Source organism: Dipodomys spectabilis, unplaced genomic scaffold (assembly GCF_019054845.1).
Source record: "Dipodomys spectabilis isolate Male_0828 unplaced genomic scaffold, ASM1905484v1 ptg000089l, whole genome shotgun sequence".
Classification (NCBI taxonomy): domain Eukaryota; kingdom Metazoa; phylum Chordata; class Mammalia; order Rodentia; family Heteromyidae; genus Dipodomys; species Dipodomys spectabilis.
The window spans coordinates 3,020,088-3,044,614 of record NW_024870766.1 but is presented as its reverse complement, the minus strand read 5'-3'; the positions used below and the strand labels follow the sequence as shown (position 1 = coordinate 3,044,614).

Here is a 24,527-nt window from a genome sequence, read left to right as displayed (position 1 = left end):
CCTTTGATAGTCTTTACCATGAGTATAATGGAAGGAAAACAGCATAGTCTTTGTTGTTTTTCTTAATATTTTCAGCTTGAAAATATGCTAACAATAACTATTTCTTGTTCTCGCTACACATGTACCCTTTGCCAGACATTTTCGTGATTCTGATATCTGGTAGTAATTGTATCAAACAACATCGAATAGTCTTTCCCTGAAACACATAAGACATATTTTCTTCCCTCCTTCACTGTAAACTTTTTGTCCCTTTTGATGTGTATTTACTAACATGACCCAATTTGCACATTCTCTTCTACAAAGGTCACACACTTCCCATCCTCTACTTTTCCTCTTTTCATTAGACTTCTTCCTTATTGCCCTCTTGCTTTTTCCCTTTGGCCTCTGTTTGTCCTACTTTAGAGAACCACCTTCTAATGACTAGTGCTTATCAGCCCCAAGCTTTGGCTAATCATGCGCAGGCTTGGAGAATGGGGAACAAGGAGTGGTCTTTCTGATCATTCTAATGAAAATCAGAACAAACGTTCTTTCCTAGCCTCCTTCTCCTCTAGAACATTCTAGTTCTCTGCTCTTGGCACTTCTCTAGCCCAGAACACAAACCAAAGGACATAATTGTGCTCTCAGTCCTAGGCAAAGGTGTTTTACATAGATGAACTTTCTAAGAACCCCAACTTGAAAATCGCATAGTGGAGAAACTCTGACTCTTGATCCAGAGAATGTGTGAATCCCTAATGCAGTTCTGGGCACTTTTAGTTCTGTTTTTTTTTTTATTTCTTCTGCTTTTAGAGAGATCATATTATTCGTGAGCACATAGCATGCCATTCTCCTCCATTATTTAAACACCATGGACTCATTTACTAAAGCTTGAGTGCAAAAGCTATTTGCCCCCTCCCTAAGCAAACATATAAAATGGAATAACATGTTGAATGCAAATATGGGCAAGAGGTGTGGTATCCATGGCATCATAACCCTGCTGTTTGAGACTGCACCCAAAACAGGCCAGACATATGCTACCAGTCAGCGTGTCTCTTTCTGGAACAGAATGGAGTCCAGAAAGTTCTTCCATCCAATCTGTTCACTGATTATGGCAGTGGATTCAGATCCCTATGGAGATGAAGGTGCCACATTGAGGTCTGTGCGGTTTCACACTCCATCATGGCCCCGCCCTACATAACAAACATTTTATAGTAGACACTCATGGGGTGTCATCAAAGCGTTGAGTCTGGATGTTAAGGTGGTAGCTCTATATCAGCTGTTATTTCTAGTGACCAAAAGTGAGGTAGATCTCCTGGAAACTGCCTTGAGAAAGCGTATATAGGAGAAATCAGTAAATTAATTTTCCTACCTTGTATCTTTTACTTATACTTTTTTCATGAAAAAATTGTGAATATGAATAGTTTTTAAATGACTGATTTCTTATATTTACAAAGTTGTTTAAAATTCTATTGTAACCCAATTGCAAGCTATATTTCTGTGATCTTAGAGCAATAGAAACATTGGGATTCTCATCCCATAATTACAGTTTCATATGTGCAGTTTTTTATGTACACTAATTGCCATAACAGTGATTTAGTTTTATCTACCATTTTAAAGGAAAGGTATCTGCATTTACAGAAGTTCTTTATTAAGGCAACAAAATAATTACTTTTTAAAATACAAATGCACATTTAATATTTAATAGCTTATTCTTTTCTTGAAACATCCAGTATATTTTAAGTTATAATATGTACATTTATCTATAGGTATATAGAATTAAATTAAGACAATGGAAAATATCTAATCTGTACTGCATGACTATGTATATATATATATATATGTATATATATATATATCTTTTAGAAAGACTGTAGTCCCTTCAATATTTTCAGTAATATTATGGGATACAATTTGTCTAGCAGTTGAAAAGAAAAAGTTTAGATATTATTTTATTACTCACTAGCCATGTGACCTTGACCATTGCCTCTGTTTTCTTTATCTATATAGAAAGGTTAATTAATATCTCAGATTAGATGTGAGTTAATATCCCACAGTGGTGGAAGTTACCAAATGGTCTAGTGTTCCAAGGGCAGAAAAATACAGGGTTAATTGTCACATTCTTTAGCCTTCCTCTTCTCAACTGAAAATCTCTAGTACAACTCTTAATTATTCTCTGACCTTGTTATTTTCTTTACGTAGTTTTGACCTTGCAGTCATCTTTAAGTCTGTTTCCCTTTGCTCTCCACATCTCTCACTGGCTGGCCATCATTGTTTTTTCTTCATTAAAAACAAAGAGCTTCCTTTATTTCCTACAACTTGATTCTGGCTATATCAAACACAAGCCTGGTTCTGGAGACATTTCAAAGGCAGATATACCCTGCCCCTGTAAATAATTTCAAATTCCCCATAGATTTTAATATAACTTATTCATCAGAGTGGATGGTCACTTGGTAGCTGTAAGTGATAGTCATTTATAACTGGAGATCAGTAGGAACTTAAACCACATTGCAGAAATGCATTTAGAAACGGAAAAATTACTTTATAAAGAACATCAATGCTACTTATTTTTTTCCTCCATTTTGCTGGTTCCCTTGAGTTAATGTTCTGTAGACATTTGAGGGTTGAAAAATAGCTCTGAAAACCACAAAGAGGTCACTAATGTTGACAACCCCGACTCCCCTTTGAAAAATGAGCACCTGTTCTTCTTATTTACTGTAATAACAAATGCTGGTCTGCATACAGGTCAAACAGGTTCTTTTAGATTTTGCAAAAGGTAACTATCTGACATTAAGACTGTAGCTGTCTTTTTGGCCTTTAGTAAGATCTCAATAAAAAATGTGGCTTCTGATATTATGAAAATACTTTAGCTAGATACTAATAGAGAAAGTTTAGGCAGTGGGAGATCCTTAAATTGAATACACTTCTAAGTAATATAGACACATTTTTACCTATAGTGAACATAAAGATGTAGTCTGACACCCAGATAGTTAACCTAGGAAACAGAGCACTTAAAAGGCCCCACAATGATTTTCTCTTTCGCATAGTCGTTAGCTAGGTGAAAGCAAGGCCATCACACATTTGCACTACATTGAAGCCCCTTCCTTTTATGTCATATAGACTTACCCACAGAAGTGATGATGACTGTGAAATGAGTTTCATCCCTCCTTCCAGTTATGTTATTGTAAGCACAGCATACATAGTCAGTTGTCTTCTGAGCTACTTTCTCAGATGCAACTTCCAAGAGAGGCCCATGCTTAATGATATATGTTGTATTGTCAGTCCTCTGGATCCAGGAGTAAGTGTTGGGAGGATAAGAATCAGCAGAACAATCAAATAGGATGGCCTCTCCAAGGTCAACGGTGAACACTTCCCCTACTTTTAGGCCTTTATCAGAGTTGACTTGAAGTCCATAAGGTCCATCTTAATCAATGCAAAAAAGAAATAGGTAACTATGACAGCATAGTTTGGGAGAGTTTGGTAGCATTTTACTTTTCTCTGCATGTCTTCTCTTTAGATGTGTATAAAAAACAGGTCCTTATTTCTACTTCCAATAAGTGATGAGGATCTACTCTGCTTGATTCTGATATTTCTAAGAATCAAAACCATTGAGATTGAATTTATTTATAATAGTGAAAGCCTGAAACTTGGTTTCCAATTGTATAGACACTCTCATCCTTGTGAGGCTTAGCTTTCCAACAATTCTTTGAGAAATATGCACTCTTGTTAGGCAAGCTCAGTCTTTCTGAAATGGTAATTGCACTTGGAAATATTTTTACAACATATTATGGGCACTTTTCTCTGACAACCATTCTTTGAAAATTGCCTATTTTTTTCCTCAGTGCTAGGATAGCTCATGCAAATATTTATCAAAGACATAGTTTCACAAGGAAGACAGATTTGTGCAAATAGATATAGGAGTGTTTCATATTTTCATAAGATTTTAAGTTAAAGATTTAAGAAAATTTCCCCACTAAGCTAAGTTTATAAGTTCACTTGGAAAGTGTTCACTGTCATGAACAATTGTCATAAACAATTTAATTACATATATCCCATGATGTTTTCCCTTATGCTACCATATTTTAGCTTTCTATATCAGAACACCAGAAGATAAGGACATATCTTATTGCTTTCCCAAAAATAGGTTAAAATATTTTACAGCTATATACATTTTTCCACTGGTTTATATCCTGGATTATATCTAAAATGCTTACATTTTAGATGTAAGTGTACTCATTTTTCAGGGGATCATAACTGACATTTATTGGCTATTTTCTAGGTGAAGGGATTTTAAATACTTATCATATAGCCACATTTAACCTTTAAAGAAATGACAAGAGCTGTAGTAACTATTAAAGAGAGTGGTGGGACTCTTAAAATATGTTCGATTAGTTATTTGTATTATTTTCCTAAAGAGAAATTTAAATGATGTAACTTTTGTATCAGAAAGCTTTTTTGTTGCCTAACTGTATTATAACTTCTATAATAAATCCAGTTACATAATTCTGTAACTAGGCAATCAACTATTCAGTAAATATGTATTTAGAAGATGCTCAAAGGTAATATGTTTAATGTATGAGAAACAAAAACAATTTGTTTTCTTTTGGAAATTACAAACCAGATAAAACTATAAATGAGTTGCCTAGTATTGACCTAATTTCAAAAGTCCTGATTTTGTTCTTAAATAATGCTGCATATAATAAGCTGTAAGCATGTGTGATAATACAAATAGTGATTAGACCTTAGGGTAAATCAGTTGTAAATTAAGTGTTCTGTAGAAGTAATTTAAGCTTTTTTGGGTCTAACTTCCTTCCTCTTTTAATATAAAAGAGGATGAGCTGACTGGTTGCCAGGTTCTTAACTACCTTTCCAACACCATGACCATGCCACATAAAGCTATTTGTTATAGACACTGGGAAACCAATCTCATATTTCAGATTCCCAGAGTGATTCTCCTTTGTACCAACATTTTTTGACCAATCTACTATTGGCGACAAATTTCCTACCATATATGAGAAACTGAAGATACCAAACAATCGATTATATATAGCTAGAGAAGTTACTCATGCATATTTGCTTTCTAAGGACATGGAGAAAAAACCCTATGGGTTTATATTATGTTTACATGAGGTAACTCTATTTTCAGAAAGAAAACCTAAAAACTAGTTCATCCCTCTCAGTATTCTGGGTACTGGATTCTAGGCCTCCACGAGAATACCGAAATCTGTAGATGCTCAAGTCCCTGTATAAAACTAGCAGTATTTGGGTTTAATCTGTACATATGTTCCTGTATATTTTAAATATTCACTAGATTGCTTATATTACTGAATACAATGTGAACGTTGTGAAAACAGTTGTCCCTTATATTTTTTAGGAAATAATGGCATGAAAAAAGTATGTGCATGTTCAGCATATATGATTTCTTTTCAAAAACACAATCTGAGCTTGGTTGAATATGCTGATTGAACATCTGATGCTACAGATATGAAAGGCTAACTGTACCTTCAAATTAAAGCAATGAAATGAAATGAGGAGCAACGCATACCTTGTTCCTGTGACTACACTAGCATCTTGTCACACTGTATTCACATCTAAGCTGAAAGAAACCACAGGGCCATGGAATGTAGAACAGTGCATATAAAGTTGAATCCTCAAAAAAAAATAAAGTTGAACCCTCTTATTCTGAAGTCACTGAATGGTAAGTACTAGAATAGGAATGTAAATTTGCTTTTACCCACTCAGCAAAAATCAATATTGAAGTGGTATTGTACACATGATACTTAGGTATGGAGTGGTAAGTTGAGATATTGAAGACCCTTCAGGTTGTAAGCATCCTTAGAAGATCAGGGAAGCAAAGTACCTTCTGGCCAGGGGGCACTGGGCATGGTTCACATGGAAATCAATGGAAGAAATCCTCTGTGGTTTGCAAAAGTAAGGGATGAGTCTATAGATACACAATTAAGTCTGAGAGCCATTTGAGAGCAGAGCAAGGCAAAATTTGATAGAAAAGTGTGATCATAAAAAAACTCATTAAATTTAGGTTTGTCTTCTCACTGAATTTTGAGGTATACAAAATGTGACTATAAAAATAAAATTTCCTTGTAATTTAAAAAAAATGAGAATTATGCCTTTCAAAGTATGTTAATGTTACTCAGAACTATGTTGGAATTCCTCATTTGGAATTGTCCTTGGATCCTGCCACATAATGGAATGTTTTCACTATAGTAATTCTTCAATTACAGAGGGTAGATTCATGTTGTGGATTCATTTAGAACAAAGGTAACTGAACAAAGGTCAATAACCTTATTAAACAAAATCACTCTAGTATGACATAAAACATACTTTCAAAGAAAAAGATCTGATTATCTTACCTGACAAATTTGAGCTTTATTAGTTACTCATTTGTTTGGCTTCATGAAGTGCAATCTTTTCTTCATAACTCATTATATACCATATCAAGCTTTTCAGAGTCAACCTTAAATCCCTTCAACTAGCGTGTTTCCCCTCCCCAAGCATCTCTTCTAGATCCTGAAACATAATACCTTAAGGAACCCACTTTCCTTGTATCTGATATGATATCTTCAAAGGTAGCATTTTATCTGACTACAAGAAATGTATAATTACCCAAATCCTAAAATTCCAAGATGCCTTCCAATGAAAAATCATTTGTGATTTGAGTAATAGCTCAAATGCAGATGTTGGCATTTCAGTGTATGATCAAGACTTCTCTGTCTCTGTCTGTCTCTGTCAATCTGTCTCACATAAACCCATAACTCTATTTTCAACACTCTACATACTACCTACTATTTTCTTTTCACTATACTATGATGTTATTTCCTGTATCATTATCATTCCAGGCTGACCATCCCTCTACTGGAAGTAAAGCCTAGTGCATTATTCAAGTGAATGGGCAATCCAGTTGGAGACTTTTAGAGTGATTCAAACAGAACAGTCTCTTATAGTGAGGACGAAAGCAGAAAGATAATTCCATTTTAACTTTGGATAATGGCTCACTTTCTTGCCTTTGGCAGAGAATTCCCAGTGGAAATGAGCCCTTTGCCTCAGGAATACTTTACAAAAAGACATGTAAAACCACATATCAATATCATCTGTTCTCTTTAACATTTTATGGCTGGGTGGAACAATACCTAAATTTCCGTCATGAGGCTGCTCACCACTCTGCTTGGGAGCAGATGGTAAGTATTTACCATGCTGACCTTTCCCCCCCCTTTAATTTCATCACTTTGAGCAACCCCCTGCAGCACTGCCATATGTCACACACAAAATGTTGTGGTTACTGGTTTGTTATTTACAGCTGGATTGAGAAGGCATATGCATTTTGTGAACTGCAAGTAGATATTCGTCTAATAATTGATTTGACATTGTATTCTACCAGGACTAATAATAGATTATGACATCATAACCTTATAAATAATTATCAATCTTGCTTAACTTCATTAAACCTATTTTTCCTGCCAAAATAAAAACCAATTCCTGTTTTCATAAAGAAAACTGTCATGGAAACAGTGTGTTTTAGAAAACAGAATAGGTGATTCATGCTGAAATTCTAAATTATGCTTTGGATCTCTGTGGGGGAATATTAGAATATGACACTTACTAGATTATGGAGGAACTTTGCTAAAGGTCAGAAAAAAAGGGCCGAAGCACTATAATGAAGAGGCTGTCATCTTCTAATAGGAACTTAACCTTTCCACAGTATCATCAAATAACACTAGACTATGAAAGGAATATTAACAGAGGTATCTATTCCCTTTTGGTCAAGTTCAAAAACTTTATTGAGTTTTAAAATCTGTGTCAAGTTCTGCCCTACAGGTGTACACATGAATCATGTGGAACTCGTGTTTGAAGGTGGGATGTTTATGAGTGCAGAGGAATCAAGGAAAGCATAATGCAGTGAGAACCAGGGGAGAGATCTGCTCAGGACAGGGAGGGAACACAGTGAACTCCTGGATAGCATTAAGTCAGGCAGGAATATATTCCCTGTTAGCATGGAATGGTAAAAATTGGAAATACGCTGATCAACGTATAATATCATAGAAGAACAAATTCTCATTTTATTCAATTCCTATTCCTGAAATGAAGAAAAACAGTGATTTCAAGAGAACATTTTAAATGAATGATACTGGGTCACGTTTATATATTTATGATATGAGAGGTAATAGTCACTAGTGTAGCTCAGTGATAGAATATTTGCTTAACATGTTCAAGACTTTGGGTTTAGTTTCAGTATTGCCCTGCTCCCTAAGATCTAAGGGTTTTATAATTCTATAGAATAGATAAAAGATTTCAGTTTCTTTTGATATTAAATATTTACATTTGTAAATTTTCTAAGCATTTTTCATAGGCATTATCTCTAATAATGTAATGAAGGCATTTTGTAAGTGTAACATATTAGCACATTTTGGTTCTTAATTAACATAGGAAAAACAGCTTACCAGTCTAAAGCACACTATTTAATATTTATAGTTATGATTATGTTTATTCTCTTATTTATGTTTTCTACACCATGTCTCAGCATGTTTCATACTAATAATTTGTTTGGTGCATAGACTTGCATATGTTCAAAGAAAGGTCTTTTTGCTTTGCCAGATTAAACTACAAAAGAAATGTATGTTTTAATACTGGTATTTTCATGTTCCCGTAATTATTTCTTCAATCAATTCCCCTTTACACCTCTGGAATTTTCATTTAAGTCTTTAGTCAGAGTTAAGTGGTAGGTAGACAAATGAAGAATCACAGACAGAAAGCTATTGGGAAGAATTGATGTATTTTTTACAAAATTGATGTATATTTTACAAAAATATAAATGTAAAAAATATAGTTGTAAAAACATTTTACAGAAGTATAAATGTAAAAATGTAAATATAAATGTGAAACACATTTCACTGAAAAATAAAGTATGCTAAATTAAGGAATAATAGTGTTTGGAGGCAATAAAATTTCCTTTCCAGGTATTCTTTCAGTTTTGTCTTTGTAGGCATCTTCTGTATTATCTGCCATGTTTCCAATCATGTTAGCATAGTTTTAGATTAAAGAAAAAAAAAGAGAGAGAAAATTGAAAAGAAAAAGAGCTAACACACTAAGTTCTTTTTTAACAAACATATTTGTTTTAGTACTTGAGGATTGAACCCAGGGCTTCATAAAGGTAAAGCAAGCACTTTACCACTGAGCTATAACCTCAACCCATTATGAATTTTATTTTATTATTTTGAAAAAAAGATATTTACTTATTTATTTCTGTTTTTGTGTTGGTCCTGAGGTGGGAACTCAGGGCCTGGGTGCTGTCTCTGAGCTTTTTTTTGCTTAGGCTAGAACTCTACTACTTGAGTCACAGATCCACTTCTAGCGTTTTTGGTGGTTAATTAGACAGGAGAATCTTATGGGCTTTCTTGCCTGGGCTGGTTTCAAACCTTAGTCCTCAGATCTCAGACCCTTCTGGGATGCTAGGATTACAGGCATTAGCCACTAGTGCCTGGCTTATTTATTTATTTATTTTCATAAAGGCTCTCACTATGTAGCTCAGGCTGGCTGGCTGGCTTCAAACTTGCTGTGTAGCATAGGCTGACCTAAAACTTACCATGCTTGTGCCCCAGCTTCCAGGATGCTAGGATTGAAGGCATGCAGCACTTTCATCCCACCATACACTAATTTCCTTATGTACAAGTTCTTCATATTAATGCTTATTCAATTCTTATTTAATGCTTGCCACTAATGCAATTAATTGGTATTACCCTGGGGTCAGTGGAAAAAAGGTGAGGAGGGGACAGATAAACGGAAAAAGAAAGTCACTTGAGAATACTTGTAATGGCAAGATAACCCTTCCACTCAGTCCAATGTACAACACAAGCTCATATCTACTATGCTGTCTATCACACTACTCAGAGCCATGAAATCAGCTACAGTACATGGCTAAAACCAAACATGATCAGATTTCTATACTTTGCCCTTTTGTATATGAATGACCATAGGTCAGACAAAACAATAAGAATAACATAGAGAAAACAATAAAAACAAAAAATAACATAAAGATGCCCAAATGCTCCTAGATTTAAAAAAATGTACCTGTTAATATTTTCTTCTCTTGTGTTTAAATAATTCAGGAGACATATGCAATGTCCAAGGACATATTTTGTTGTTACACTGTAGATGGGGCTTCTGGTATGCAGTGGGTAGAGGCTTGGGATGCTGCTGCATAGCTCCTTATATTACACAGGACAGTTCCTAAAACACAGCTATCATGGATTGAATCACAGACTGTATCCCAAATGGCATCTAGCCAGTATTTCAACTTGATCTTCAAGAAATAAGGGAGTGCTTATAGATATATTTCATGACCTAACAATATCTAGGAGATGTGATTGTGACTAGTAATGAACTCCATAACGGTAAAGACCAGTATATGACTAGTATATACCTACCTCTATGAGAATGCCCCCAAGCACAACAAACAAACAAGCTTGTATACAAAACCAAAAGCAAAACTTACAATATATGGTAGGCACAAGGATGTCACTTTCCCGTTCACTAACAGCGTTCTTCACCAGGCAACTGTAATTCCCCACGTCTTCCTTGGTCACGGGAGCAATATGAAGGGTGTTGTTTTGGGGAGAAAATGAGTAGGTGGAAGTGGAATGAACAGGCCTCCCATTTTTTAGCCACTGGTAAAGCAGCCTGGTGCCCCCGTCCACCTGGCATGTCAGGGTCATATTCCCCACGTATTCCACAACCCCAGAGGAAGGATGTGTCTGCACCATCGGCTTTGTGACAGGATCTATAATGTCAAGAGAAACAAAAATGATTTTTCCATTCATAAATTTATAACAATACTCTATGAGCTGTTTCAAATATTAAATTCTGAGGAAATGATTCTGATGCTTTACATTTCATAATTGTAGACATTTTAGGCAATAATGAAAGGAAAGAATAAAAAGGCATAAAAAGTACAAAATGACAAATTTAAAAGCACTACTTGTCATCAGTTAAGCAAATTATCGACCATACTCTTCAATTATTGTCTAATAAAGAACTTTACAGATACTGTAGTTAATGGTTAAGAATGCCAACTTCCTTATTTCCTAACAACATAAATGACTAAGTTTATAGGATTATTTCTTTCTCTTGACTTGTACTAAGAGCCATTGGTTGGAATGCATATTGTCACCTTGAAATTTCATCCATCATCTGCAAAATTATACAGTTCATATTGGAGAATTGAGGAAAAGTTTTGGAAACTCACATATGCACAATTTCCTTTTCTGTTTAAAAGTGCTGTTCAATTTTTGATTGTTTTGCAAGCTTGTTTTAACATTGGTGGTTATTTTAACAAACCAAAGGTTAATTTTCATCACTGATTCGTTCTGATCTCAGGATAAAGTGTACTATTGAGATTAAATCTGAGATGGAAAAGACAATTCCAATAAAATTCCTGTTAGAAAGTCAAGTTGTGGAAAAGGTTTTATTTGATGAGTGTGGCACATGGCACATAATATTTATCAAATTAAAAAATTTCAAGAATAGTAAATATTTCTTCTGAGAATTTGAAATTAATAGATAAGGGTCAAAATTATATATATATATATGCACATTCAGCAGCTTTCATCAATTTTTGAAAATTTTGAATATTTACATGATTAAAACAATGATTTTTCCCCAGAGTTAAAGGACACTCAGGAGCAAAGGGCTTTACATTTGGCAATGTCTCCATCTAGCATTTAATAATCTTTTTTATGTTTTATTACAGAACACAGGGAGAACTAGGTGACATGAAAGTAACCAGGTGACATGTAATACAAATTGGCTCTAATACACACATAGACTTTAATTTCATATCAAACTTTTAGTTGAAGTTGATGCATCTTCCTTAAGAAAATTTATTTTGTATGTTGCTTACATTTTCTTACAATGGAAAATATACATCAGGGCAGAAAGAGACCAAATTCTCCATCCAGGAGGAGATAGAAGTAAATTAATGAAACAGAGAATTAAAGCTGAATGGAGATAAACAGATGATGGGTATGTTGGTCTCTCCAGGTTATAGTTAGTAGTTTTATTTTATTTTGGAGTAAAATGGACAGTTGTGGGAAGGCTTTAAGCTGCAGGAGGCAGAAGTAGAAGCTGAAGAGAGAAGAAGGACACTCCAGTCTTCATCTTGTGGTACTGAGCAGTATAGTAGCTGGGAATGGTGAGAAGTGGTTTGATTCTGACTGTATTTTGAAGGTAAAGCCAACAGACATGTCCTATGTACTGGAAGTGGGATGTAAGAAAAGGAGGGAGTACATGATAAAATAGATTTAATATTCACTAAAATGTGAAATGTCAAATGAACAGAGAGAAAAAATGTCGGGAGAAAAATAAGTTATAAAAATAGAAAAGTCGGCAAAATCTGAAACTGGGTATGGGACATAGTGCATTTAAGGTATGTCACTTATATATCTTAATATAGAAAATAAATATCTGAAAGTTAGCTGACTCTGTTCTTTGTCTGAGGGACAAGAAACTTCTATTGTCCTTTCATGTATTTCTTGAGCTCATCTTCCCCGAATAGCATAACAAATAAATATCTTCACAGGACAAAAATTACAGCTCTTCTCAGGTTCCAGAAAACATTCTACTATTGAGAAAATAAATCTTCTTTATCTCAGCATTTTTTGTACTTGATAATTCCCAGGGGGGAAATGAATCTTACTTATTTCTTGGTTATCTTTTATTGGTCACTGTGTATATCCCTTTCATGCCTGTCCAATTCAATCCTCAGAATGTCTTGATATCACTAAAAATAGTAAAAATATCACTAGCATCCTGAGAAAAACTGGGGTTTTTAGGGTTAAGGAATGTGTCCAGTGTGGCAGAGGCCAGGACCTAAAGCCAAGAGCCCTAGTGTCCTCACTATGCAAAATACATATTCATTTTCTATTTGTAGTAATTATGAACTCACCATCGACGGTAACTTGTATCTTCTGACTTGAGGATAGAGTTCCATTTCTGTGGATGTTGACCTTGACGATGTAATTGCCCTCATCAGTGAACTGCAGTGGGTTGATGAGCAGGGATGCATTGGGTGGCATCATGGTGAACTTGTGTTGGAATTCCAAGTCGGGAACCACTGACTTATTCACAGAGCCCAGTAGGTATTTGGGCATGGTGTGAGGTCTCTCAAACAGCCATATGATCTGGATGTCTGATGCTGGAGTGTGGAAGTCATAGTGCACAGGGAGGTAGAGGGCCTGACCTCTGATACCATGGACGGTATGTGAAGGCACTGTCACTTTCAACCCCGAACAAGTACCTGTTACAAGGGAAAGAAAAGTGGTGAAGACTTCTAGCCACATGTAACAATTTGAAGGGGAAAAATGCAGGGAGAACTTGATCAGATGATAATCCTTTTCAAAGAAGAGAGCCTTCCTTATTACAGTACTAGTTACAGGGAGAAGTAAATATTTGTCTCTGAAACCTTCTGTATTTTAAAGACTCCACCCAAAGGCTATTCTGATCACATGACTTCTCTAAAAGCAATGTGAAAAAGGGAAAGCAGAAGTTATTATCTCAAGAATAGTGGGAAAAGGAGAACTCACAAAGGTTATTAGTTCCAAAGTGCAGTAATACAATCAGGAACAATTGAAATTATGCTATATTAATGTCTATGTCATGTCATATCCTAATCAAATTATAATTTCTGAACTGTTGGGGGATTTCCTTCTAAGATTTTCTCCAATGACTTATTTAAATGACCCAGTACGCACTTTTTCACACTTTTTATATTTTTAATTGTAAAAATACTGTACAGAAGTGTTACAGTTACATGAGTAAAGTAATGAGTACATTTCCTATAGAGCATTATTACCTCTCCTTTGTTTCTCTCCTACTATCCCTTCCTCCCCACCGTCCCTACTCCTCCCTCCCTCCCCACCAAAGTTATAAAGTTCGTTGTGTACATCTCATTGTTACAATGGGTCAACCTATATCCTTATTTCAGTATTTTGTTATTTCCCTTCCCCTACCCAAATTAGAAAAATATATATACAAGCTTCAGGGCAACAGAATCAAATACAGTGAAAACAGGGGTTATACTGTGGGGGGAAGAACATATAAAAGAAACAAAAAAAATCACATAGTACATTATAAGTATATTAAAAACAATAGCAAGCAAGAAAAAAAAACTACTTGTGTCTCTATCTTGGAGTTCATTTCACTTAACATCATCTTGTATTGTCATATGTACATAGCTTTTGACCTTTCCTGTTTGTTCTAGACACATAACTTGTTATTGCAAATAAGGGAAACCATGGGACCTATGTTTCTTTGGGCCTGGCTTACTTCACTAATATGATTTTTCCCAACTCTTTCAATTTCCTAACAAATAGGTTAGTGTCATTCCTTCTGATGGAGGCATAGAATTCCATTGTGTATATATACCACATTTTCTTGATCCATTCATCTACTGAGGGGCATCTGGGTTGGTTCCATATTTTAGCTATGGTGAATAATGTAAAGCACTTATTTTTTAAATTAGTTTTCCTTCTAGCCAACATCTTGCCAATTGTGAATAACTTAAGAAGAGTGGCATTAAACCATCATTGCTGCCACCAATAAGAATCTGGTTGATGATTTGGGAAAATAGCAAAGGGCAGTCACAGAAGGACCAAAGTGGATCAGAAGAAGCAACACAGAGCATTGGGTCAGTGAGCTGGCTGTGGCAGATTGGGCAGGACCGACCTACCTCAGGATGAGAAAGACTTCAGCAATGGTACTCTGAAATGGGAATGCAACAGGAGTTTGCCAACAGAGGAAGAACATGATTTTTAAATGTTTTCTCAGACTCATTCTAGCAGCTATGACAAGAAACTGCACTGGAGGTAAGCACAAGTCGAGAGAGAAAACCAGAGGATGGGAAGGAGAACATGGTGCTGTGTACCAGGGTCATAGCAGTCATGGGAAAATGCTGGTGATGCTGAAAAGGTGTTGTTGAAACACAAAGGTTGGAATAGAAGAAACAAAGGTGTCAGGAATGATTTCAATGTTCTTGACTTACATTAGTGAAACGCCAACTAACACATTAATCATGGGTGAAATGGATTTTGTGTGTATGTGGAGGGTGGGGGGAGATCAGGTGTCAGTTTTGACATGTTCATTTACAGATTCCCCATAGACACCCATTGGTAATGTTGAATGAATGGGATAGACATGGAGTCTGATTAAGGCTATTTTAGGAGAGAATGAGAGGCCTGAACTGCCCCAGAGCATGGAACTCTACCCAGCACACAACTCTGGGCAGTGCCCAGGTTGTTTGCGGCCATACAGTCATTGCTAATTCTTATTTATCAATATTTCTTCTTATTTTTTGGCATCTAGAGATATCAAACCATTATATATATGTATATATATATATATATATATATATATATATAAAATTTGACTTTTCTATTTCTATGTATTTGCAGTGCAAAGAGAGTTCTATTTAGCCCAGGCTACCGTGTTTCTGGTATTATAATGCAAAGCTCTTTGCTTGAAAACACTCTCTCTCTGTGGAGGAAATTATGCTATCTCCATCTTTATGGTAACTTTTCCTCTTTGATCGATTTCCCTTTTCATTGTTACCAGGAAGAGATGGGTCTTTAAGAGCAGTGAAATTAGTAGGGCATTTAAATTTGAATGTAAGGAATTTAACTATGGAGTATTTTGACCCCTGATAGAAGAAAGAATGAGATGGGAAATTGAGACTGTCAGTGCAGACACATTGGAGGAGTTTTGCTGTGAAGGGGATCAGAGGCTTGAGAGGGAAGGTAGAAATGGGAACTATGAGGTCAAGTTTGTAGCTCTGGGAAAGGAAAATACAAATGAAGCAGAAAGAGATAGATGGGGAAACTCTTTGATTAGTGTGAGAAGACATGGAAATTAGGAGCCCATAGAGGGATTTTATATATATACTAAATGCCTTTCCTTTTTGATTGCTTTCTCTTTTCATTGTTACCAGGAAGGGATAGGTCTTTAAGTTTCATCCATGACATGTTACGGGATGTCTTGGACATAGGGTAGGGAAGGTAGGTTTGTCTTTTGTAATGACTTCTGCAGAGAAGATCAAATAAATTGCCTGCTCCCAATCACATTCTACCTGCAGCAAAATTTCCTTCCTTTATTTCTTCCTTTCTTCTTTCCTTCCTTCCTTAAGTAGGAGCTAAGATTCCTATGGCCTTCACCTTTAGGAACGTTTTAGGAGCTAGGTCTCCCAAAGCGGAAATGAGAAGAGGGTTGGAAGGAGAATAGACTCCTTGACACTTGACTGAAAGAGACCGAGAGGATGGAAAAGCATGTGACTCTGTTGCCTTGGAATCTATATATTTGTAATTCATAGTTTTTTTTTCTGATAATGGACTGTATTTGCACATTCATTTTAGTGAGGATTTGGTTCTGTATTCTATTCTGAAAAAGCAAGGTGGTTATGTGGCACTTCCCAGTTAGAGTTAGTAGAAAAAGAGGGAAATGTGTGTTGGCAAAACTGAACAGGAGACGTGCTGAATTGCAGAAAAAGGAATAGTAGTTTTTGCAAAGAAATGGTGGGAGAGAAAACAGAAGATGTAACATAAATCAGTGTCTTAAAACAAATGATGTTTAAGATATATAAAACACAGGTTGGGAGAGTTGTTGAAGCTCCTAGTCAATAGTTTTAAAAAGACATTCAGCATTATTTTAACAGGAGTGGGATCTGAACTCAAGACTCTGAGTAATGATAAATGATTACTTATTTAACAATGCTTACTTATTAAACAATCACCCTACAGTTTGAATCATAACTTCAACCTTTTTGCTTTTGTTATTTTTTTTTTTTTTTTGGTCCGGTCGTGGGGCCTGAACTCTGGGCCTGGGCGCTGTCCCTCAGCTCTTCAGCTCAAGGCAAGCGCTCTACCACTTGAGCCACACTTGCCACTTCCGGCTTTTTTCTTTTTGCTTATGTGGTGCTGAGGAATCGAACCCAGGGCCTCAGGCATGCAAGGCAAGCGCTCTACCACTGAGCCACCTTCCCAGCCTGTTATTGCTTTAATAGGATCTTGCTCTTTTTTGCCCAGGCTGGTTTCAAACTATATCATTCCTACCTATACCTCCCACATAAGCTTGGATTATAAATGGAAACTACTTGGACAAGCTTGTTTGTTGAGGAGGTGTCTCACTGACTGTTTGCCTGAGGTGATTTTGAACCATAAACTTTCTTATTTCTGCCTAGCTGGGAACACAGATGAGAGCCACTTCACCTAGTCTCACATTGCATATTTGGAAGAGAGACCAAAACAGAAAAAGATTTCCCTTAGTCCCTGTGTTCTATGCACAAAACAAAATGCATTTCCATGCTTTTCATTGAAATGGGAAATATGTAACTCTTAATGACTTCCTGGTAAACAATAAATAAAAATGAGGGTTTTTTGTACCCATTATTACTAAAGATATGTAAAATGTGACTTTGGCTATTTAGTGTTTCCTTTTTCCATTTGGGTTCATATGAAAATATTTACATGGCTCATCTTAGATCTTGGACTCCATTGCTCTATGTTTGGCACTAAGTTTTAAATTTATGACTTGAAAATTTCCTTTCAGAAAGGAATTTAAGAATCTAGTCTTTAAACTTATTGAGAGATTACTGTGTTTGGTGCTTTGATAAAATTACAAATCCATTGAAATTTTAAGTCTTAGTAAAGAACAGAGACAGTATAAAATACCATTTGGGCAGTGATGTGATTTCAGGTAAGTCATTTTAAGACTCTCTTTGTTCATGTGTGAACAGAAAGAATAGTTAATGGAATATAATGCTGCTCCATAATCTCTAGTTATTTATTGCTTGTATACTTGCTCCCTTGAAGTATTTTCACCAAATTGAAGCTGCCTACATTGGAAGGTGGAGGGTGCAAAGAATTTTGAGTCTCGTCCCACTTACTAAGTTGTCTACCTCTGGATATTCTTTAATAAAGTTGTGGCTCTGTGTTTATAACCAAGAAACCAAGGGGTCATGGTGGGAATCCACATCATTGCCTTGAGGATGCATTGGAAGAGTTATGTGGTTGCTGACACATAATGAGGTGGCTGCCTCTGGCAGTTAACAGCTTGTCATTGACTTAGAGGTCCACTTAAGACATGTCGCAGCTTCCCCTAGAAAGCCCTGCTAGACTCAGATGTGGATATAGATAGCTGGATGGCAATTTGAGCCTTATGCTCTTGTCATTTGGGGAAGGCATTGTAGGAGTTCTAGTGTGCTTCTGTTTTGTTTTAGCAAAGGGAAGAAACCCATTTAATCTACTTTTTTTTGCAACTATAGTTGGAAAAGATCAAAATTGAGTTAATAGTCTGCAAATGCTTGGGAGCTATTACACTGCCTTGGAGTACAGAAATGCAGAGTTGGGAGTACAGAAATGCAGAGTTCTGGATCCAATTCCAGAATAGAAATGGAACTGCCTTTTAGCTATTGATGCAGATTGTTGGACTTACAGATAAAAAGACTGATTCAATAGACTAGCACTAAAGTTATAAGAAGAAAATTTTATTTAATGTAATATTAAATATATTTTAAATTATGTGCCCAGAACAAATTACACTAGTAGAAAAATAACTATATGCCATTTACAATCACTATTGAAGTGTGTGGGGGAGAACTAGTTCTTTGGGCTAGAATATTAAAACTGAGTATTGAATCCAGTATTGAATATATGAATATATCCTAAATATATAGAGTACTTCCATATAAAATGGAAAAAAGTGTTTTTTTAACCCTAGAGTGTGCTTTCTTTTTCAGATGTATCTAAGACAAACACAGATATGTAAGGGTTGGGAAGGTGGCTCAGTGGTAGAGCGCTTGCCTTGCATGCATGAGGCCCTGGGTTCAATTCCTCAGTACCAAATAAGCAGAAAAAGCCAGAAGTGGCACTGTGGCTCAAGTGATAGGGTGCTAACCTTCAGCTGAAGAGCTGAGGGACAGTGCCTGTACCAGGATGCTGTTACAATGGCTGTAAAGTTGCTTACACTATGTATGTGAACAATTATAGATCACAAATTATAAGAATGTCAGCAAGGAATAAATTTTTTTTTTTTGGTTGGTTGTGGGGCCTGAACTCTGGGCCTGGGCGCTGTCCCTCAGCTCTTCAGCTCAAGGCTAGCGCTCTTCCACTTGAGCCACAGCACCACTTCCAGCTTTTTCTGCTTTATATGGTGCTGAGGAATGGAACCCAGAGCCTCATGCATGCGAGGCAAGCACTCTACCACTAAGCCACCTTCCCAGCCCCGGAATAAATTTTTTTTAACTAGTATCTTACAGCAGCTACTTAAATATGATACAGTTCTTACAGTGAAGTTCAGGGAATACGTGAGCAATTGGATGCTGCCTCTACATTTTAGAACCATATACTTCTGTCATTGATATATTTCCCACTATAGATGCAAACAGTGCCAGTTGAGAAACACAGTAGCTTAGAATTGCAGAGAAATTACCTTCATTCAGAGACACTTTCAAGTGGGCTTTTCTATCAGCAAACTTAAAAGACTGAAGCAATAATTTTATACAGTCATTTTCTACATGAACAAATAAATTTAGCTAGAACATAAATGACATAAAATGCTGAAATTTTAAACTTGTTCTGATATTCCAAATACTTGGACTTGAAAGGAAGTTTAATTTTATTAGATTTATAGTCATAAAATATGTGTATTAGGTTTATATTCATGATTTCTGAGTATATAAAAGGAAAACGCTTACGCTTCTTGCTTAAAAGGCACTACCACAAAGGCTAATACCATTCCTAATGTGGCAGACAAAATTACAGCAATAATTTCATCTGTAGGGACTGTCTTAAGATGTATGATAATAGAATCATTTGAAAGTATACAGTGTTAAGTAATACTTGGAATTATGCTGTAAAATTTATCTATATTCTAGCAACAAAGGACTCTCAAGAGTAGTTTTACTGTATTGAATATAAACTTGAGTGACCTCAGCTGTAGCTGAAAATAGTTGGTATTTCTTTCCCCATTACTATGCATGGTATTGGCAAGCATAACACAACTATTGTTGACTGAAAACAAACTCTTACATCTTTAGAGAAAATTAAAAGTATGAAATCGTATTTTGTACTGTATAACAAGTATTGTATAACATGTACATAAATGATATGTGTGTTTTCCATTTATAAGATTTTAAGGTATGTTTGTAAAGATAGAAACAAAAATTCAATACTCCTAGAAAAAAATTTTAATTAAAACATTAAAGCAAAAGGATTTCCACATTACTTGTGGTCTTTGTAATACAAAGGAGGTATATATTTGCATAAGAAGGAAAGTCTTGAATATAATAATTTCTCTAAAGTACATCTTAATTTTATTTTATAACAAATTGGATGTTCTTCTTAAGACCAACTGCATAGACATCATTTAAATATCTATGCAAATAAAAATAACACAAACTTTCAAAGCTAAAAGAAGTTAAAGTTATGGCAAATTGATCAATTAAAAAAATCTACTATAGGCTTGAGACAGATAACAAATACCATGGGAATTCACAGGAAAATACTTAAAATTAGAAGGCATGTTTACATATGTGTGGATTGTTCAATATTAAACATAAATATGAATTTATATTTATGAGGAAAAGTGTAATGAAGCATATTAGAGAAAGGAAGGCTTTCTCTGAAAATTCAAAACTCATATTGCTTCTATAGCTTGGTAGTTTTTAAAAATTTAAGAAATGGCTGTCTATCTGTTGAATGTAAACAAAATAAGAAACAAAGTCAACCTTTAAAATTTGTGAACAGAAAAAATAGAAAAGGGGACATGAGGGGGTGGGGGTGGGAGATGAGAAGGGATGTGAAGGGGAAACAAAGGAGGAGGCTACAATGCTTGATAAGAAATGTACTCATTCCCTTGCCCGCGTAATTGTAACCCCTCTGTATGGTATTTTCACAATTATAAAAAAAAAGAAAAAAGAAAAGGGGACATGAGGTGAAAATAATGTTGATAGATAAAGCAGTAGGAACAGCACAGGGGCTCCTGTAGCTCTAAGGATGAAAAGGAGAAAGGGATAATGCTAACAGAGAACATTTTAATCAGCAAAGAGGAAAACCAAAGTTATTTTAGAGAAATGATCCTTGTGCACACAGGTATCTCTTGTCAATTCAGAGAGAATTTTGCTATATTTCAGAAGTTAGGTAATTTGTAATAAAGCAGATTCAACATTTTCGGCAAAGACTTTCATAGATATATTTCATTAAAAAAGAATTCACTCCCATAAATGGTTTGGAGTTTCATTCTAAGTGGTCATAATTTACACCTTATTAAAATATTTGGTCCAAAGGCATTAGTGACTTATTGATCCTATCAGTAAATTCTGTAGAAAGAAGAATTTAAAATGTCTTAACTTTCTTAGCAAACATATTTGACAATAATTGTTCCAAGAAGACAATAACAATCTACTAATTGAACTTCATTTCTCCTACATGTTGTGCTTCTTTTCTGGAACAGTAAAAAGGTTCTGACCTGCTCTGTATTTATCTGAGAAAAATCTAAAGCTTAAGGCAAATATTTTCTATATGCCTGCCACTCCCTCCAAAATAAAGCACCCCCCCAAAAAAAACCCCAATACAATTCATGGAGAGCCTTACCTATGAGAAGGAGGTATATTTTGCACTGAATGATCCAAACTGTGCAGCTAAGGGGCTCCATGAAAGCATCCTGTCCCATGCATACAGTGGCCTGTTTTGAGTGGTAAGTTGGTTCATGGGCCAGCAGCTGCTGGTTTATTTGCCAGGGAAATTAGCAGTGAGGTAACAGACCCTATCCTGCTTCTTGCTTCTGTGATTTGAATACAGAATGAATGTGTATACACAAGACACAGGGAGCGGGAACACCTGTTCTATGCTTCGCAAGAACACAGGGTTGTGACTTTCAGAATCGTCTCTTAGCAATTATCAGTAAGTGCTCATGTATGTTATATTCCTATTAATAATCTCAAGAATAAAGACACCTTTTGGTTAACTTGATAATAAAAATAAAAGCTGGTTTCCTATCATTGAAAACTATGCCATGATTTTGATATTAATTTTTTCTATAAAAATTGAAGTAGTTCATGTACTGTTAAGCAGTTATAAATCTTCATAAAGTTACTGATTAACATGTAAAAATTATACAAAAGAACAAAGACAGAGCACCAAATATCTTTGAAAGTGAGCATTTCTATGTAGTATTTCCTAGTAAAATGATAGCTCTAGTTTTATAGATTATATGGAAATCCTAGGTACATTTCCAGGTGGGGCTGAAACATGGACTCTGCATAATAATGAAGAATAGCTTATGATAAGAGATAATATCTGACACCATGTTTTCACAGCTTAGAGGCAGTGAACCAATGATCAGACAAAATCTGGCCTCCTCTGTGGTACCTGACTAAAGTTTTTTTTTTTTTTTTTAAACTTAGTCTCTTTATTGTCATGGCAGCAGTGGCAGTAGGTAGCACTTCTGTCTAATTTGCTAAGTTGTACGTGTACTCCCTTTTCAAGAAGGCCTTAGCCCATGTCTTCCACTATATGAAATGGAAAGTAGGTAAGATAACCAAATGTGCCTCAAATCAAGTAAAATTCTTTGCATCATTAGTAATTCTTCGTATCATTAATGATAAAGTCCCGCCCAAGGAGTCTGATGATGAGAAAAAAGTGTTGCTCCTATGTAATTAAAGACAAAAAAAGGAATACTAGTTGTTTTGGAATCCAAGAGTAGAAATCCTCTTTGTATCAAGATTCTCAACAATATTAATGGCTTTGGAATCCAAGGTTAGAAATCCTCTTTGCCAACTCCCAATCAAAGGAATTGGCTTTTGTTGGGAACTTGAGTCTTTCTCTACACTACCTCTGAATCTTGTGCTTATGTCTGTTGCAGCACGTGTTTCATTAAAGTCATTTTTTTTATTAGATGTTGATTTCCTCCTGGGATCTTCAAATACAGAAAAAATGTTTTACTCATTTATGTATTATTATTACTATATCATCATCATCATCATAATGATTAGCTAGTATTTTTTAGCTAGTATTTTTGTTAATATATTTACCCCCAATCAAATTCCAACTGTTCTTTGAACTCATGTCTTCTCTCAGATGATATTTAATAAGTGAATTTAGTTTTTATATTGTATTTCACAAAGTACAATTTGGATTGTAACACGGAAATCCTATCGATGTTTTATAAGGTTCCCTCAATTGGTTTAGGTTAGTATTAGTCTCCAATTGCTCTTATTAAATAAGTTCTTTCTGTAGATTTCTAAACAAGTAATGATTTATTATGAAGTTTGTTGGGTCCTTGGCAAATATCCAAGAAATAAAGAAAATGTTTAGTTTTCCTAATGTTAAGCGTACTCAACGTAAAGATTTTTTTTTTTTTTTTTTTTTTTTTTGGTAATGGGCTTGAACTCTGGGCCTGGGCACTGTCCCTCAGCTCTTCAGATCAAAGAGAGTGCTCTACCACTTGAGCCACAGTGCCACTTCCGGTTTTCTGAGTGGTTAATTGGAGATAAGAGTCTCATGGACTTTCCTGATTGGGCTGGCTTAAAACATGATCATCAGATCTCAGTCTCCTGAGTAGCTAGGATTTACAGACATGGGCTCTTGTGGGGGTTTTTTTGAGACAAGATCCCATTATGTAGTTAGGTTGTTTCAAACTTGTGATCTTCCTGCCTCAGCTTCTCAATTACCAGGATTCTAACAATGTGCCATTATTCCTGTCAAAAGATATATGTATTATTCTGTTTTGAAAATATATTTCCTTTGTTGTTTAAAAAATCATTGTTTTATGATGTGGGTGATAGGATATGTTATAATAATAAATTAGATACAGAATGAAGCATACTTGTGATCTTTCATGTCAGCACACACTTTAAGGAATTGACACTGTGGTTTAAGGAAGCACTGTGTAGCAGAGCTATGACAATCTGCCCTCTAGTGGTAAGTGGGTAGGTCTAACCTACAAGCAAGAATGAAATTTAAATATTACTGTTGTTAATTTTTATGATTCTTGAAATTCTTGAAAACTGCTTTACTGTTATATGAAATTTCTCACATCAATATCTCATTTCACATGTGCAACCCACTGAAGAGCTCTGTGGGTTGAACCATATTTTTCAGGAAAAAACCCTGTATTACATTGTTTATTACTTTATTCATATTTGCATTTAAAATGAGAAGACTTCTTGATGTAAAATAATCCATACCCATGCTGATTAAATTTCAAGCAATTCTATGCTTGCAATACCTGAGGTTGTGTGTTTATTGTCACATATAAATACATAAATGGTTTTGTGCAGGTATTTGCATGTGTGTGAATTTGTGTGTGTATGTATGTGTGTTGAATGGGGCATTTATGTTACCTGTAAACTCATACTTCATAGCTTGTAATCTAGTTGAAATTTTAAGCTTGGTCTTTTTTTTTTGGGGGGGGGGTCTGGTCGTGGGGCCTGAACTCTGGGCCTGGGCACTTGTCCCTCAGCTCATCGGCTCAAGGCTAGTACTCTACCACTTGAGCCA

At 35.5% G+C, this 24,527-nt stretch overlaps 1 protein-coding gene across 4 annotated transcripts in view; it reads right to left on the bottom strand.

Moving 5' to 3' along the window:
- Positions 1-21,747, bottom strand: part of Hepacam2 (HEPACAM family member 2) — a 37,517-nt gene extending 15,770 nt beyond the window's left edge. For 2 of the 4 annotated variants that reach the window (XM_042684659.1, XM_042684660.1), the window contains exons 1-4: positions 21,621-21,747; positions 12,929-13,282; positions 10,481-10,765; positions 3,100-3,396 (exon numbers count right to left, since the gene is read on the bottom strand). In XM_042684659.1, the coding sequence (XP_042540593.1) occupies positions 3,100-3,396; positions 10,481-10,765; positions 12,929-13,282; positions 21,621-21,699 (1,015 nt within the window). In that variant the 5' untranslated portion in view covers positions 21,700-21,747. The remainder of the gene's footprint in view (positions 1-3,099; positions 3,397-10,480; positions 10,766-12,928; positions 13,283-21,620) is intronic. The other 2 variants (XM_042684661.1, XM_042684662.1) reach the window with 1 other exon arrangement.
- Between the last annotated feature and the right edge of the window lie 2,780 nt (positions 21,748-24,527).